The following is an 18545-nucleotide window of genomic DNA, read 5'->3' on the forward strand; positions in this document are numbered from 1 at the left end:
GCAAATCGAATGTATGTAAACAAGGTCACACAAGTTTGCCTTCTAACGTTATTTAAATGTCATTGTCATTGTAGCATCAACATTTACTTAAAAGAATATGATGCTGCAGGGCACATGGGCTCCTCCCCAACCCAATTTTAATACTCCGACGACGACACGTGTGTTGTTAATACGTGCACATTTGCATTTTGTGTTCGAGTGCATAATCGAATTTCTGACTGGTTTTATTTTTCGCTGTTTCGTAGTATGAAATTGTAATTGTGTTTACAGATATGTAGCATACGTAAGGACAAGCGTAGTTGTCATTTAATTAGCTACTACAATTGCTTTGGAATCTTTTCTTTTTTTACTTCAGGCTTGGAACGTGGTAGCAGCGGCCAAGGAGGAAATCTAGGTCAGGCATCGTTGAAGGAACCAATGGGAGAGCAGAACTTGGTCACGTGTGTTTGTTGTTATCTGTCAGCTGTTGGGCCCGGGAACCGGCCGGTGAATTTTGCAGCTAGCAGCTGAGCTCGACAATCCAGCCAGTCACGGAGCAGGCCGGTGAGTGTCAGCTGATTGGCTTTGTGCTGCGGTATAACGAGCCGACGTTGGTCGTGTGTAGAAGAAATACTTTTGCGTCACTTCATTATGATACGTTCATATTGTAGAACTCTTTCGTTCATGAATATCTGTAGACTGGTGAAGACAAGTTTCTGCTTCCAAGAGTATGAACAAACGTTGTCGTCCTGTAAGTGGTGTTATATTGACGATGTGGTTTAGTGAGGACAAATGAAAATCAAGTGGCAAAAAAGCGAAACACTCAATTGACTCTTTCCGTTACAGAGGTTTAGTAACCTTTGGGCGCGAAAGAAAAGAACATTTCGGAAAAGGATTTTAGTTCCATTTTAGTGCGTTGTGAATTGTGTCAGGAATTTGTTAATAGAGTAAGCAGTCTGAGTACTCACAAAAATTGGTTTTGTGATAATACGTAATTATTGACCCGATCATAATTGTGGACTACGTTAAAAAAAAACTGGTGCTATTCGGTGACCTACTTTCCAGTGGCGCCATTGTTAGAATTGAGTCGGGAGTGCTATTTTTGTTCTTTGGATTAATTTTGGAGCGGTGTGTAAATATTAATGAAGTGAACCATGTCTACCGGGAAACGGTTGGCTAAACGTTCTATAATAGGGACTAGAGTTTGTGCCCAAGGTGAAGACGGTAAATTTTATTCCGGTGTTATTCATGCGGTCAAAACACCAGGGAACTCCGACACGTTCGCAAATTCTGCTGGAGAAACGAGATATTCGGTGCGTTTTGATCCTCTGCCTGGAAACAGTAAACGGCTTGCATCCGCGATGAGAGAATACAGGGAAACTGAGCTGATCGGTCCCGGGTTCCAAGCCGTGACGGGATTCAAACTTCAGCCAGGACAGAAAGTTTTTCTTACGTACAATGGTCGAGAAGTCTCCGGTGAAGTGACGTCACATCAGCCTCATATAGATGAAGTCATCGTTAATATAACGCCCCCGGGATACGAGGTGAGTACAGTATGCGCTAGAGACGGAATGGACGAGGTTTGTCCTCGGTTAATGATCATGATGAGCTTATGAATCTTAATAGAAAATATCAGTAATTTATTTCTCGAACTTCCAAGAGTTATAAAATGAGAAGTGATTTGCATCATGTATAAGTAGGCAGTGGACTAGCATTTTTCTTCATTACTAATGTATGTTGTATAAATCGTAAATCAAAATAGAAGCTTTGTAATTTATTACGCGCTCTTGAAACCGATTGCTGATTTACGACAAAAATGTTGTGTTCTTTTGTTTCTGTACAGAGACTCTCGCAGTGTTGCAGTTACGATATCTTAGAATGATGCTGTTTGATAATACCGTATTCAACTCTTGAGCCGTAGGGACTTGCTCGCTAGGCAGTGGCTTGACGTGAGCAGTAGATGGATATACGTGTGTGTATGCAGCCGTTTTTAATGTCTGTTGTCTTACAGAGTGCGAAATATTTTAGTCCTTTCTTGGAGTTTGTGTTTAATTTGTATTATTAATTCGACCCACTTATATTTTAGGACTTGGTCTTCGTCTTTGTATTTGGTGAAAGTCACGACCATTTTAATGTCATATTTCCACGTACCCGGCTGTAGCAAATAATTTATCTGTCGATGGTAAAGTTTTTCTTCATTGTTTCTTTGTTGAAATCAGTTTTTTAGACTCCTGCGCCAAATTCTTTTGAATCGTCACGGGTCTTATGTCTGGACGAGATGTGTTGTTTTTCTCGCATCTTCTGTCTTATCCGCGTTGTCCGTAAACATGGCTACTGCGCATATCCGGAACAGCGCAATACAACACGGACATTCCCTCTCTTGGCCGGCCGGCTTCGTGACGTCATAGTCATGTATAGAGCAATTACTGTGTTGTAAACCTACCGCAGTGTAAATTACGCATTGTTTATTATCTCTTGCGACTTCTGAGAATAACTGAGCAACTGGAAAATGATAAACATCTGTTGCCTCGCGCATTGCGCTTACAAATACGAATCATGGTAAACTCGTCCAGTTGACAGTGGCAATGCTATATGTGCAGTAACCCTCCTGGAATTCTTTTTTTCTTCTTGTCCTTGAACATTTTTCCTCATCCCTTTTAAGCTCGATGTTTTCTCTTCTCGTTTCGTAGTTTAAGGGACACTGCCCCCCCCCCGACTGGTCGGAGCCCCTATTCCTGCCCCTACTTCCCGGTATCAGGATGTTTTCCTGCACGGCTTATTCTTCTACCCTGAAGACGGAGGCAGCAGGTTCGTCCGAAACGTTGGTACCTGTTGTCATATTAAATGGTGTCGTGCCCCAAAACACCGTAACCGTTGTTTGCATAGCCGTGAGAACCCGAGTCTGGTATGTGTCACGACTCGCCTACTCGCAAATAAAAATAGTTTAAAATTGTTCAGATAAATACTTTTTATAATTAAATAACTTTATAAAGACCGCCTCTGTGGTCTAGTGGTCAGAGTTCCTGCCTACAGATCCAGAGGTCCCGGGTTCGATTCCTGACGCTACCAGATTTTCAGAGAAGTAGTGGGTCTGGAACGGGGCCCACTCAGCCTCGTGAGGATAAGTGAGGAGCTGTTTCAAGGAAATAGCGGCTCCGGTCTAGAAAACCGAGATTAACGGCCGTTGGGATCCGTTGCGCTGACCACACGACACCTTCTATCCGCAAAAGTTGGCACTAACTTCGCCGACAAGCGGCGGTCGCTCGGTCCGTATAGTTCGCTTGCGGACTACAGGCCACGGAGTTTGTTTCGTTTATAACGTTATAAAAGAACTTAAATATTGTAGCGTGTAGACCCGTTACTGGGTAACGTTAGCAAAGAAACAGGTTCCCACGGCAACGAATCAGCACCCAACAGCAGAGGAACTGTTGTTGGAAGCTGTGTTTTTTGTGGTCCTCGCCGCGGCCGTTGCTAGGCAACGGCGCTGTAAACACATCTCTGCAGCAACAGCTGAACTACAACAAAATAAGAGCTGTGTTCTCTACGTGGTCCGTGCCGAGGGGTTATAAACGTGACGAAGTTTAGAGTTTAGAGCGCTCTGGACCCCCGTGTGTAGGCGGGGTCGAATACCTCCACCGTGACCCTGCGAGTCGTAGGAGGCGACGAAAAGGGAAGTCTCAAATCTGATACAGTAAAATATTGTCGCGAATATCAAGGGACTCAGACCCGAGAAAGACTGTGCTGGCAAGGGCCAGCAGCATATACAAAAGGCAGACCCGTCCTCTCGTCAGAGAGGGCGCCCCACAAAAACAAGACCGTAAATGCCAAACAGTAATAGACTGGGGCTCGACACCAAGACTTACTGACTGACTGACTGTCAGTCGCAATGTGACTTGGAGTTCAGAGCTTAGTGAGTTAAAAATCAGTCTGTGAATAGCAGACCGGAAGGTTGGTGTGAAGTGACCGCCAGCCTGGGAGCTAGTCAGTTGAATGAGATACTGAGAGAATTGTAAGGCCATCTGTGAAGAGAAGACTTCGTCGGTGCATTTACTTCAATTGTGGGATATGTGCCAGATGGTAAGGACGTGAGCGGCCTGTGTTAAAACCCGTTACCAGGAAACGATTAGTGAAGTCGAAAAGACTTAACGTGTGCTGTATTTGGAGTGTAACTCCGCGAGGCTGTTATCATTCATTGTAGTTACGGTCTGTAAGTGGTCACTAAATCCAATTACCAATCCAAACACCGTCTGAAGTCACTCGATCACGTGACAGTATAATCACCGTAACCAAGCAGCTTACATTTCTAAGTAAGAGAAAGACATTCCCCACTGAACAAGTTTTTAAACAATGTCTGAAGTTTCAGACTAAAAGTACAAAGATATCTCACTTTTGTTATATAATGCACAAAAAAAGAACGGAAAGATCAATAACAGATTGTGTTACTGCGACGTTTTTTCATACCGTGACGTAGCATCTACCGGTGTCCAAAGTTTGCCAGTGTCGGGCTACAGGCGTGTCAGTCAGTGCGCACATATCCGCAGGGACTGCTGAGGCCGAAAGCCCCGAATCACGCAGATGTGCAGAGAAGAAGGGCGGCGCAAGCAAGTGAACAGCGGGGTTTCGGGTGTGTTCTGCATTTAAACTTTCAGCATACTGCACGCTGTAGCGTATTTGGTTGAGGCACTGTGCTGCAAGCCGCAAGATCTCGGGTTCGACTCCCAATGTCCCAATACTTCCAGACGCACTACGGCCCTCAGGTCGACTCAGCCTCTAACAGAAAAAAAGTGTCAGGGATATTCCTGGGGTTAAAGGGCGGCCGGCCGGCGCGTATGGCTGACAGTCTCATCGCCATCTGTCAGCCGATTGTGTAGAAAATGTGTGAGCCTCGACGTCTCGCAACCCTGTGAGCCTCCACTGCTTTTATCTGATAATGAAGCTATCGCCAATTTACGTGTCTATTTGTTTATTGTTTTCACGGCAGATACAACGATCCAGTGCCCCAACTTTTCGTACTGGGGGGTGTGAATTTTCTGGGAGATATCTTCAGAACGTTCTTGCAGCCTTTCAGTATGGTTTCTCACACTCTGATATAAACGGAGCTTGTTTCTCTTGTCAGCTTCATCATGACTTCCGAAAACTTAGGGAACATCAAAAACTCCATATTTGTAGCTCATTTTAAGGCGCAAATACCAGTCGAAGTCCCGATCGCTTTCCAAGCAGAGCAGGCCCACCATCAAGGAATATATTCATTGAGAACACGCAACAATTCATAATATTGCATCGTAGCATCTTATTAGTTACTGAAACATTCGTGACAGCTACACACACCACAGGACACATGGGCCCACAGACGAGGGCATATCCCAGAAACTGAACTTACAGACGGAAGCACAGCAGTTTCAGCAGCAATTTTAGAGACACCTGAAGATGACCAGTATTGGTCGAAACATGCAGTATGCATACACGAGCGGTGTAGAAGAGATTTTAACGATTAAAACTGTTAAAGGTTTTAAAAATAAAGTTGCATGTAAGATTGATAATAACTAACAAGGAATAAAACGGAACAGTTCGTCACTCATGGTATGTCCTAATAGCTTCAGATAACACACTTGTGGCCCGCGGGACACAGATTGGGAAGAGTGCCCTAGATGTTCCTGTGACCGTGTTTTCTGTTCTCTTACGGATTTTGTATTTAAGAGAATTGGTTGGATTGCCATGACCTTGATGGCACCGAATTGCTTCAGGTGTTTTTTTATTATTATTTCTGGACATCTGTACGATATTGACATGGAGCAGTGGGAACAACGCTGCCACTTTCCATACGTGGCACCGACATTTTGTATGTTTTATTGCTGTCTGCAAATTGTGCAGTTTATGTTGCCATAATCTCTGTTTCAAGTAGAAAGCAACACTACGGAAAGTGCGTGAAAATAAGAGTTTGGGCCAGGGTTCGATCCTAGGGCAGGTCGTGTAGTATTTTGAGGTGCACAGCGTGGTACTGGGGCGGGTTTTTTGACAGTATTTCGGTTCCTCCTGTTGACTCTCATTCCACCAGTTGCTCCATATCCATTAATCACCCTGCCCTCGGCGCTGACAGCACCGGTGCGAAAACAGCTTAATGAAGGGTGCGTTGACTGTCTCTTGGCTTCAATCTGGTGGCAGTACGTTACGAGCCGAAATATCTGGGAACCAAGCGACTTTTCAAAGTTTGTGCAATGTCGTCAGGCCCTCTGTATATCTGCCACCAAGAAGCGGTACAATGTTTGCCTTGGCCTACATCTGGCCTTGACCTAATAAGTACTTCCTAGAAGTCTTTGTTACTGGAGTGTGTAGGTTTCAGCGTCTTCAAGCATTCAGTATTTCGAGCGCTCTCGTGTATACCTTGCAGTGTGTTGTTCTGAAACGTCGCGACGGTGTCTGCAGTCGACGTAATTCCGAGAAGTATAAATGCAGTTTAACGGCCGATACAGTTAGGCGTTTGAAATATATTATGGCTGCATACTTCATGTGGGCATGGGGTAAAGGAGTCAGGAGACTCTTCCTAAGATTCATTTGGTACCAACAAGTCCCCTCCCCCGCCGGACTTAATACACCTTCATCTCGTAGACAGCCTGTCATGCTAGCTTGAACTCCACGCTGTGTAATTCTCGCTCTTATCTGTCTGGGTACGAAAGTTCTTCGTTGTTTTATTGATTTAAAATACTGTGACATGCCGCCAGGAAGGCTGGACGATAAGACGTCCATCACTGGTCAACGGCTAGCAGTTCCTAGGCAACGCAATATAAGCAGCCCGTTGCCTAGGAAGTCGCTTAAACAGCACGAAAACATAACAGTGTTACGAAGAGGCTAGCAGTGCCTAAGTAAAGAAGTGTTTGAGGCAGACATGTATTCTCGTACCAACGAGAGAGTCGTTTGCATAGCAGCAACGAAGCTGAACATTTCGACAAGCTGGCCTCTGTCCCGTCCGAGAGTAGGATATAAGTGAAGAAGAGTTCAGGGGACCCAGGCAGCTTTCAGATTCGACGAGAGCCGAGAAGAGAGTTCTGATCCAACGAGAGCTAAGGATAGCTCAGATTCAACGAGCGATCCAAAAGAACGAAGACACTCCACCCAGAATAGCGGTGCAAAAGTGTATAACAGTTGAAGAGGAAACGTCTGAAGGCGTTATAAGTGCGAGTGGTTGCGATCGTGAGTGTAAGAAGGGATTGTCCAATAAACGTCTTCGTCTAATACGAGACCCGCTATGGCGCGGCCATTAGCTCAAGCGGTTAGTCGCTGGCTTCCCACCGCGGCTGGCCGGGTTCGATCTCGGGTCTGGTCAAGTGGGATTTGTGGTGGAAAAAGTGGCGCTGGGTCAGGTTTTCTTCGAGTACTTCGGTTTCCCCTGCCAATCTTCATTCCACCAAATTCTCCATCATAACAATCACCCGGGGCAGGCTACAATAGGCCAATCAGTGGCTGCCGTGCCGAGTGGACCCAGTTGGACTCCACCCCCACTAAGCAAATTAAGAAAAAATTACGCTAGGAAAATAATCTCTGATAAGGGTAGCCTGCGTGCTGTTGCGATCCCATGCCCACAACAGACTAGAGTCACGTAGCAAATGCAGAAAAGCAATTCATAAGCAAAATGCATACACAGAATCAACTTAAACTGCAGTAAATTCCCCAAGGCAACTGACTCGAGTTGCCTTGATCAAGTCACTCTTGCCTTATATCCAATAAGAATCGAGAACAAAGAAATGCTTTCCGCGCAGTGGAATAACCCAAACTAACGCACATACTTACCGATCGCAGTGACGTTGCGGGCTGAAGCATGAACCATCTTTGCCCACTCGAACACTGGGATCGTGGGTTCGAATCCCAATTGAAGCATAGATGTCTATGTGCGTTTATTCTGTGTTTATGTTGTTCTGCGGGTACGTAGCGGCCTTTCGACGGGCTCATCCCCCCGTCGACGGAGTCCTACCGACTGTGTATAGGATAACGAAATTGAAAGAGCGGCGAAGGTCCGCAAGAGCTGTAGATAGATGAACTCGCATGCTTACATATACGTGACAGCAGCACCACAAGGGCCTTCGCCCCCTTCACTTGGGTGGACCACAAGTGGACAGGACAATTTAGAGAACGAAAGAAGGCAGCCGAAGATGTCCATCACAGGATAGGTCAGCCGGTAGAACCGCGTTACATTCCCGAAAGTGCAAGATTTTTCTCTTCGTCGGCCAAAACGAAGAATACACGGCGCCAAAACCAGAAGACGACTTTCTCCATAGTCATCGCCGTGAAAACCTCAAAACTTACACAGGTCGAGTTAGTTTAGAATACCGAACGATGGACGATGTGCAAATACCTAGTAATCCCGAGTTTCCCAGTATGTTGTGTAGGTCCGTCATTGCAGCTCATATCACCAAACAGCCGTCCATTTCTGAGAAGTGTAACAGCTGAAACCACCAGCGGAATCCGATATCGTTTAGTTGGCTTCCAGTATTTCGGAGACTGTGTCCGCCCCCGTCACCACGACACACCTCATGAGAAGGTTCGTGCGGACCGTATATAAACATAAACGTTAATCATAGATAGTTCGGCAGTCCCACTGTAGTTAACACGCGGAGAACAGCCATGGTCCATCTGACACTATCAAGCAGCGGGGCCCATCCCTTTTGTGTGTGAGGATCCACAACTTCAGTCCTCCTTTCGCTTCTCGCCGACGGGATGCCAAATGGCTTTTGCGTTACTCTTAGATTTATGGGTGCATACGGTGAAGTGTTGTGGTCTCGTGGGAGCTGAGGGTCCCATGGCGATGACTATGGAGAATACTATCATCTGGGATGTGACGCCGTGTAATCTGGTAGACGTCTACCAGGCTCTGCTGCTTCCGTGTTTGATTGCTCGACATCCCAGAAAATAGGACTCCTCATCTTGTGGTTTTCGTCACTTTGATGCGTTTCGTGCGTTTTTGCTCCAAGTCATGTTAATGTCAGCGCTTGTGTCCGTCTGTTGCTGCCGTGTTTCGTCTCGGATTGGATGAAATTTGACATTTCTGATCCACAGTAGACGCTGGGGTTCGAGTTTAATTTTTAGAGCTTACCATTCAGCCATAAGTTCCGCTTATCGCCAAAAAATAAAGAAAGCTCCTGGAATGTGCGAGTTCCAGAAGGTTTTTCTTTTCGACGTATCGGGGAACACCCATTGTGACGTGTGCAGTAAGACGACGGTCACATGTTATCAAGTACGAACGATTTTCAGGTGTTAATAATAACGTCAGATTAGTGTTGGGTTCTGCTTAGAATTGCAGTTGAAACGTTCTCTTAACTGTTCGTGATAAGATAAGATTAACAAAGCCTGCGGGCGATGTGGACTCTGCGCATGTGCAGAACGCTTTTCGAGGACAAATGGTGGCCATTAGGTTATCGACTACACCACATTTATTCGCAGTATTTCCTCATTCTCATATTGATATGAGTACGAAAATTATGAAGCGTTTCTCTCTTGGACTGCTTAGTTGTACGCACGTGCGATCACCACACACACACGCCGTTTACTTCTGCTTTCTTCCGCCATTTCATTTAACCAGCCAGTGTCACCCCCCACCGTGTACAGCAAGTCTCAGTCACCATGTCACCATCAGCAAGTACGCCCACGCAGTTAGTTATACACTGTATGTGCTCGAGGCAGTTGTCAATAGAATCAAAATTTAAGTAATCAGTTGTAGAGTAAACCCTCACTCCGGATTAATTGGGGGGTGGAGCTCATCCGGATTCGTGAAACAAAATGAAAGACAAAAAGAAAAACACAGAACACAAGTAGATTGACAATTTAATGATATAAATAGTGCTGATGAAAGTAAATAAAAATTTATCACTGTAGAGTCTTTGTTTAAAAACTGCGAAAAGACAGATGCACTTATTCACCAATAGAAGATTCAGAAGTTGTGCTTGTTTTTTAACGTAACACTGCAGGTTCGAAGAAACTGTGAAGTTTTGACCGAACAGACAAGTGACTCATCTGCCTTCCTAAAGGCCACGTGTTGTTTAAAGTATACACAAAAGAATGGTGCGGTTTCAAAAGTGAATACTAAATTTATTTCTCACCTTACACGGCACAACATACACCGTCAGCGGCGGCAAGTTTTGTCATGCGCTACCAGCAGGTCGCTTCTCATGGTTACTGCGTGGCCGCGGGGCCAGTTTCAAATATGGCGTTGCAGTAGTAGAAGGCTTTCTGTGTGCTCCGTTTTGAGGTGTCCAGATCTGTGATTACAGTGCAGCGTGAGTTTCGTGCACGGTTTCAAAAAGATGCACCACACAAGAATAACACTATCAGGTGGTACCGACAGTTTGTAGAGACTGGATGCTTGTGTAAAGGCAAGAGTCGTGGTCGGCCTCGTGTGTCTGATGACAACATCGAAAGAGTGCGTGTGGCGTTTCAGCGAAGTCCCCGCAAGTCTGTGGGTAGAGGGAGCAGGGAATTGGGCATGTCAAAAATGACGGAGTCCAAGGTGTTGCGTAAGCGGCTGTGTTTTAAACCGTACAAGATGCTATTGGTACAGGCCCTTACACCAACAGACAAAGTGAAAACGTGTGACTTTTGCGAGGAGATGCAGTTGAAAATGGAGGAAAATAGGTTCGTAGGAAGACTGATCTCCGATGAAGCCACATTCCACATCAGTGGCAAGGTGAACAGACACAACGTCCGTATTTGGGGAATCGAGCAACCACATGCACAGGTAGAGCACCAGCGTGACTCTCCTAAAGTCAACATTTTCTGTGCGGTGTCCCGTGACAAAGTGCACGGCCAATTTTTCATCGCTGAAGCAAGTGTGACTATCGACTCATTTTTGGACATGTTGGAAAGCTGGTTGTTACCCCAACTGAATACCAATCATGACGATTACATTCTACAACTGGACGGAGGGCCCCCCCCCCAATTTTCCCAGGAATTTACAGGTGTTTCTCACTCGTGTTCTTCCACAGCGCTGGATCGGACGTGCTACTGCAAATGGAGATAAGAACCTTCTCCCTTGGCCATCCCGTTCGCCAGATCTTACACCATGTGATTTCTTTCTTTGGGGGTTCTGGGCCTGTTTACAAATTAGCAGTGTTCTTGCCTTAGTGCCGTTTGTTTCAAGAAGACCCCATTCAAGTCGGATACTTTGGTTCATCTAGGTCACTTTTTCCCCGTAGAACAAGCAGCTTGGATGACAGCCGTTACAACTACAGAGAAAAAGGAAAATGGTATTTTCTTTATTTTTGCATGTGCCTGGCAACATGTTAGGTGAGTCCCTTGTCACTACGGAATGGCGCGTCCGCAGGTTGTGGATGGAGGAGACGTCCTCAAGGTATGGAGGAAAACTCCGAATATATTGAATAAACAGTCGCGGAGAGCCAACAAGGGGTGGTCCTTCAGCTTGGGGGTTGGGCGTGAGGCTAACAATGCCTACGGAGAGTTAAAGAACACATTTTGAAGTTTTCGTTACTTAGAAACGAAAATAGTGCCCCCCCTCACACACACACACACACACACACACACTTTCTTTAAGTCACAAGCTCCAGTGGGCTGCAGGGTTACGTAAGTAGGGTCTGTGTCGGGGCATTTGTCTCCTGGACTAGACGGGCGCATGTCCACGACAGTTTTTGGTAAAATTCAGACTTAGCAAATTAATCATCCACATGTTTAGGATAGTAAAGACAGCAGTTCCAGAGACTGACACTATTAAATTTGTGTCGCTATCTTCACTTCAGAAATTCCAGCAAACCGTGGGGAGACAGTAAACTTCCTGCATCTTTACCAGTATTCACGACTGGTTTCAGGCGACACAAGCGAAGACTTCAGCCCCAGTGTGACAGTTGTGGCCCTAACCTTTGTATTCCTCCTCATTGTTGTAATTTCCACGTACTGTTGTAGGAAAGTTGCGACTTTCTTGCTTGGTAATAGGAAATGCTTACGTCTCGTTTCCGGCGCATAGAAGAGCTTGTAGGGAGGCTCAATGAAACGTCATATCCGTTAAATTGAAGTGTCCCCTCTAGCCGCCGTTAGGAAATGAGGTGTGCACGACGGTTTAAAAACTACAATAAAAGATTCGCACACGACAGACGTCACAGAAACGACAGCTGTACTTACACTGATAACAGGAAGTATTTAGTTCATGGCCATGTCTGGTTGCCATGACATTCCGCGAAGGAACGTCTCATCTGCAAGCATTTCGGCCTGATTCGTGATGTTATCAACCGCTCACGTTCGCGATATTAGAATTAATTGCCATGTACTCTATATTTATCGTTTATTTAATGACGCTGTCAGTAGCTCAGCCTGTGTAATACTGAATGGTTTATGATTAATAAGAGGTGAATTGTAAAGGATGTGGAAGGTATCTTCCTGGCCTGTTTCAAGGTACTATCCCGGCGTTCGTTTTGAAGGACGGAGGAAAAGCGCGAAGAACATCAAAATTGTCAGTGTCCCAACGTAGATTCGAACCGAGCATCTCGCGAACACAACCGCTTGAACCAATTTGCCTGTAATTATTCGGATATAAAAATAAAAACAGAAGACGGGAGAAGGGTGCGCAATCCTCCCACCCGGATACATTTGTTTCGACACGAGATTTGAAGAAATGAAATGCTATGTGCTGGAGAGACCAACGTTTAAGTTGAGCCCGCCTCGTCTGCGAATTTAGGACCTGGTAAAACGCAGCTTAAAGCTTGGTTATATTTGGCTGTTTTATTTATCATCTCTTGAGGGGATTAGGCGCTCTGATATGTTGTGGAATAGTCCTGCTGCATGAGTTGTCACGTTTCGGTAGCTTCCCACAGCTTGACCAGCTGCCTTTGTGTAGCAAAGTCCAGTGCATCACGTAATCAGAAGTGTCAGAAACAAGGAGATGCTTTATGGCCGTTCCTTTTCTAGTTCGGATTGGACTGCGCCATAAGGAAAGTCCAAATGAATTAAGAAAGTAGAATTGAATGGGACACATCAGCTTGTGGTACTACGTGGGTCTGCTGATGATATTAATTGGTTGGGAGAACAGATGATTATCACAACGCGAAACACAGAAACTCCGTTAGACATTGAGTTCGCTGAAGAGAAAAGCATGTGATCGTGACACCTCACTCAACTCCAGGGCAGGATAATATTGAAATAGCCACCACGTCTTTGGACTGTGGCAGAGTTAAAGGTATTATGAAACGACCGTAAGGTAAAAGGCAAAGTTGTCCCTATGCTTAATTAAGCTGCAGGCCAAGAAGACACGGGGAATGGAGGTATTTTTTTTTCCTTGGCACTACAGCCCCAGTGGGCCTAGGCCTACGTCCATGAACTCCGTTCACTTCGGTTTTTCTAGATCTTACACATTCGGTAGGACTCCTTGGGCGAGTGATCAGCTCGTCGCAAGGCTTCTACCTGTACACAAACACAGAAAAACGCACACAAACATTTATGCCCTGTGTGGGATTCGAACCCACGATCCCGGCTTCCGAGCTAGCGAAGACAGTGCATGCCTTAGACCGCTCGGCTACCGTGACCGGCGGCGTGGAGGTATAGCTTCATGTAATCTTAACGTCGACACTGGTTGGAAGTGAGTGGTTAGTTTCACGTCAGGCGCTTTATCCCCGGGTGAAGATCTCAGGCAAAAACTGATTGGGCGGGCCCCAGAGCCGGTCTAGACGCTGTAAAGAAAATGGAATCAAACTCCACTTTCTCGGTCGTCCAGCCCATAGCTAAGTCTCTGTAGCCCAGGGACAGCTGCTGCTGTCATTCAGACCACAATCTTCTCCTTTTCCAACCTCCCATCTTAAAATAGTGGCATGTTATACCGTTTAGTCTGGTAGAGGCTTAACGACGTTTCGGAGGAACTTACTGCCTCCGTCTTCAGGGTGGAAGAGTAAGCCAAATAAATAACCAGCTCTCCTCGTGCAAAATCAGTTGAACATATACGCGGAATGTTTAGCGAAGTTTTGTCACCAATATTCGAAAGCCCTGTCACGTGATGGATTACCTCGCGGGCTGCGCGTGGGGCTGTTGTGCCACCAGTTGGAGAGCCCTGTTATGATCTGTTCTCCTGCGTCATTATACAATATTTATTTTGCCAGTGAACTTAACAGTGACTTAACGCAGTCCCTGTGGCCGTTCCGAATATCGGACTTGAGGGACATGAGGTTTTCGTCAGTCCCTCCAGCGGGATGGCAGAATTCGACCTCACTGCGTACCATTATCCTCTCATTTCGGGCATTGAATTACCAACGAAGCGAACCCCGACCTGAGCCGTAGGTGAGGGCTCCCACATTCCATACATAAGCGTTAATTTGTACATTTTCCTTTCCTGTAAGAAGCTGCTAGGAGACTGGCATGGAGCTTCGCTCAACTCCGTTCTTGTGCTGTCGGTTCAGAAGGCGTCGGCGAGTGACCAGGGTCCCCTGGTAGCGGAGAAGGGCAGCTGCAGTCATCCTGCCAGAGAGGGCGCCGCAAGAAATGGGGAGATCATGACCTGTTCGAAATACAGAATAATATTAAAATGAATAGTGTGTGGGTTTTATTTCCGGTATAGAAAACTGAAATGAACAGCCGTGGGGATTCGTTGTGCTGACCATGCGGCACCCGTATCCGCCAAATTTGGCACTAACTTTGCCGACAAGCGGCGGTCGCTCGGTCGCTATAGTTCGCTTGCGGACTCAAGCCACGGAGTTTGTTGTTTGTTTTGTTTTGTGGGTTTTATTTAAATGATTTATGAAATTGTCCAGTGGCTGGCAGTTGTGAACAGCGTACTCGGTAGTCCGGTTCCGGGAATGTTTTTTTTTTTTTTCAATAGACAAGCGACTATCAGCTTCCTAAGGCCTCTGAGGATGAGACTGCTACCAGTAATGAACGGCTTTTGTACCGTCTGTTGTATCTGTTGTCCGAAGAAAGGGTTTCTGTCCTCACGTATGAATTGAAAGTGGAAATCTTTCGTTGACACCTGTCGGCCGCGCTAAGATCCAGTTCTCACCGCAGGGCGACCGATTCAACTGTTCGGTGTCTTGAGTTGTGCTGGAATTGGCGACCCCGTTGTGGCTAGGCGTAACACGGCGTGAGGTAATCCACGAATCCTTTTCCTAATTAAAGCGTGTGTTTACCTCACGAATGGATTGGAAACTTCATGCCCGCATTGCCAGGAAAAAAGTGAAAGCAGACTTCTCTCGTAACACCTTCGAACCGTCGTGACTGGGGAACGTACAGGATGACGCAAAAATTGCTGCACTTCTAAAAGCCTATCACTTCAAGAGTGCGCATGTACCTATCGCTTGTGCTGACCCACTTTACCCAGAAATTGTGGCCAGAATTACCCCGCTTTTTTATATTTCGGTGCTGACGGACAGGCTGCGTGCCAGTGCATTAGCTAACAATATGAACTGCATTGCTTGGATGCGGGTGAAATCTGGTCGCATATTCAATAATGAAGCCGCGAGGTGCGGCGATGAGACAGCAAGTGCAACTCACCTCGCTGCTAGGAGCAAGGACGTGACACAGCGCACGGAGCTGCCCCTGACGGCAATCGCCTACCCTGCCCTGTCGTAAATGTTTTACGTGATAGGAAATCAGTGTGTTTTCGGAAAGGTTACAGATAAAAACAAAGGGAAACAACTTGATAATAGTGTGGCATGTAGCATGTGGCAATGACCTCGAAATAAGCAACTATACAACGGCCGTTACTAGGCAGTGGTCCTTGCGGAGATACTACAAGCAGGATAAGTTCCTAGTGAGTCAGTCAGTCAGTCGGTTGGTGAGTTAGTGACGTAGTTAGACAACCGCTGGGATTGTTGTCATCTGTTGCTGTTAGAAGCTGGTAGCCGAGGTCAGGGACAGTTTGGGAACCCACAGGAAGGGGAACATCGGCCGTTGGAAGCCACTGCCAAGCAACGGCAGTGAAGACGTGACCGTGGACACTAGTGTGCATGCAATAGTGAACTATAAAGTGTAGTCACTGGCTGTATCAAAGTGAGCAATAAATCGAGTCACCAATCCAAACCACGTCTGTAGTCACTGTAAAAACGTGACAATAATGAGGAAACTTGTGAAGTTTTCAGTGGCAACCCTGATTGTAACATATCAGCCGCGAGTGGCGCTCCGATCGCCATCAAGTAAAATGGTGTCTGAAATACAGAAAGCTTGGATATGACTAGCAGGACCCATTCCTTGGCTCCATAGATCACCGGACCTTGCTTCTTAAGATTTCTGATTGTGGGGATGTTTGAAGACGGAGTGTACCGACCTCCGATGCCACAGGCCGTGTGTCAGAGTTGGGGCGTACATGGGGAGAATTCGAACATTGCGTTGACACATGCAGAGTACCTGCATCTCCACTCTGTTGTCCAGTTGTTTCGTGGTTTTATCTGTAACCGTTTCTGCAATACACTAATGTCTTATGGCCAGAATCATTTGTAATAGCTGAGGACAGCCGTGCGCTAAATCTGCTGCGTTTATGCGAATGGGGATACGGCTGCCTGAGCGAACAGATACAACTGTTGTAGTAGTACAACACTGAAAGTGAGGTGATGCGATGCGAAGGAACGGTGAGACAGTGGGAGGGTGGCATTAAGGGAACAAGAAATAGAAGGAAGTTGAAGAGGAGATTGCGGCTATGAAGTAGAAGAAGAACCCGAACAAGTTGAAATAGGGGAACATGCGAGAATAATATGTAACATTTCAGGCTTTCACGGCGGTCACTATGAAGCAACCGCCGGTTCTCACGGTCTCTTCGCTTTCAGATTTCTTATATTTTCCTTCTACCCTGAAGATGGAGGCGATACGTTCCTCCGAAACGTCGGTTAACACCACATATACACGGTGCCAAATCCCAGAAGACAGCTTTCTTCATACGAGAATAAGTTGGGTCTGGAAGCGTTTAGGGTCCGGTCAGAAATGTAGACCTTAGGAGTTCACTCTGCCGACCGCGGTTTGCAACAGGAGACACTCGTGAGGAGGATGGTGTACATGTACTCGTTCATTTAGAGCCACAATCACTGGTAAAGGTAAAGGTAGAGTTGTCCCTCTGATTAACTAATTAAGCAGCGCGCCTTTTAGACGTATTGGGGTAGTGGAAGTATAGCTCTATCATTCTTGACCTCGGGTCAGCTTAACCACCAGGATGCAGCTCTTCAACCTGACCACATAGCCCGACAAAATTTAGCGTGTGTCCGCGATGCCGAGCGGTGATGAAAGTCGGTCAAGAAGGCAGAGGCGTGTTACGGACGTGCATGGCGAAACTGCTGAAGCAGTAACAGACGGTTTCGAAATGCGATTAACATTGGCTCTGGCGTACATTTGGATTACGTCTGTCCGTTATCAACAGAAGTGGCACGTCAAGGGCCTCAATGAACTGAATGTATATTGTGCCCGAACCCCTCAGACATCTCCCAGTCTCGCTTTTGGAGATTAATGAATTAACCCTTTAAAGACCGAATTTCGTCTAAATAATACATAAGAATTCAGTCCGTACCGCACAGGGAACATATTACGGCTCCACTACAAAGCCCAACCGATTAATGCTATTTGAGAAACATTCGTTGTCTGTTGTGAAAGTCATATTGAACGCACAGATCCACTCTGTGGGAAGAATGCAGGGGTTTGTTATGTTAAAGCGGGTGGGACATACATACAGTAGCCACTGGGGGTTAAGGTTTGGACGCCGGTGATATGTATTCTAAGACATTTCGTTGGGGGTGGGTAAATTGATATGATCAGACAAGCCAGTGAACCCCTGAACATGAGAACCTGAAGGGGCTTAACGTGTAGATCTACGTCATCCAGTGAAGAGAGTTTCACAGGAGGCACCCAGGTTTGTGTGCATGAAGATCACAGAGAACACAGAACTGGCACTAATCACGCACTGCTGTCAGTTTTAAATCCCTAATTAATACGTTAGTCAAACAACCTGCTTATACATTTTAAATGTTGGTCACTTTAACTTACGCAAGTTTCACTTCACAGCAATTCTCAAGATTACAGTAAATTTCTGTGTACTGAGTGTGTACAGGGCCAAGATATTAACCCCCCCCCCACACCCACTAATTGGAGCATTGACACTAAGAATACATTTCTTGTTGGCAGACACTTTCAACGTATTCGCACACATGGGAGAAATTCCGGCTGCAGAGCGCGTCGCTTCAGAGATTCCTATTCCAAGACAAGTGTCTGCAAAAAGTTGCCAAAGACGGAACACATTGGCACCTTAGGAATCTTCAGAATTCCCACTAGAACACTGTATTGCCAGGACAAGGCGGCATCGTACGTGTCACGATAGTAGCAAAGACCAGCTTCCTCTAATGGAGTGAGGAAAACTGCAGTGCTTCGCCTGCTGTAACCAATCAGTAAAGGGGGGAAGGAAAGATCCCTGCAAATGAGCCCACCAGTGCGGGCGACCGAACCTAGAAAGCGGTAAATCACGAAGCAATAGGCCTACAGGTCGATAGGTTTATCGACGACGTGGGCAGAGAATGCTAGTGAAAATGTAAACATTAGAACTGTTTTTAAAACTGTTATTTTCGGCTCTGTGCATTTTCCGGATTTATTAAAACTACTACATTCCAGAAATTGAGTTT

General features: G+C 46.1%; 2 protein-coding genes across 3 annotated transcripts in view; both read left to right on the forward strand.

Moving 5' to 3' along the window:
• Positions 1 to 18545, forward strand: part of LOC111864072 (zinc finger protein 704) — a 201267-nt gene that overhangs the window by 9493 nt on the left and 173229 nt on the right. For both annotated transcript variants that reach the window (XM_033751314.1, XM_033751313.1), the window contains one exon: positions 356 to 1523. In XM_033751314.1, the coding sequence (XP_033607205.1) occupies positions 1134 to 1523 (390 nt within the window). In that variant the 5' untranslated portion in view covers positions 356 to 1133. The remainder of the gene's footprint in view (positions 1 to 355; positions 1524 to 18545) is intronic.
• On the forward strand, positions 10188 to 18486 carry LOC117282272. The gene is made up of 2 exons (XM_033751316.1): positions 10188 to 10702; positions 18055 to 18486. Exons 1-2 carry the CDS (start codon positions 10451 to 10453, stop codon positions 18199 to 18201), a joined length of 399 nt encoding a protein of 132 aa, XP_033607207.1. The 5' UTR covers positions 10188 to 10450; the 3' UTR covers positions 18202 to 18486.

The sequence above is a fragment of the Cryptotermes secundus genome, unplaced genomic scaffold, assembly GCF_002891405.2.
Source record: "Cryptotermes secundus unplaced genomic scaffold, Csec_1.0 scaffold669, whole genome shotgun sequence".
NCBI lineage: Eukaryota > Metazoa > Arthropoda > Insecta > Blattodea > Kalotermitidae > Cryptotermes > Cryptotermes secundus.

Excerpts from the sequence above, each read along its gene's own strand:
- LOC117282272 (XM_033751316.1), top strand. The coding sequence starts at position 10,451 with ATGTCAAAAATGACGGAGTCCAAGGTGTTGCGTAAGCGGCTGTGTTTT. Across the intron at positions 10,703-18,054 it reads TCGAGCAACCACATGCACAG|ACACTTTCAACGTATTCGCA; the intron begins GTAGAGCACCAG and ends TCTTGTTGGCAG.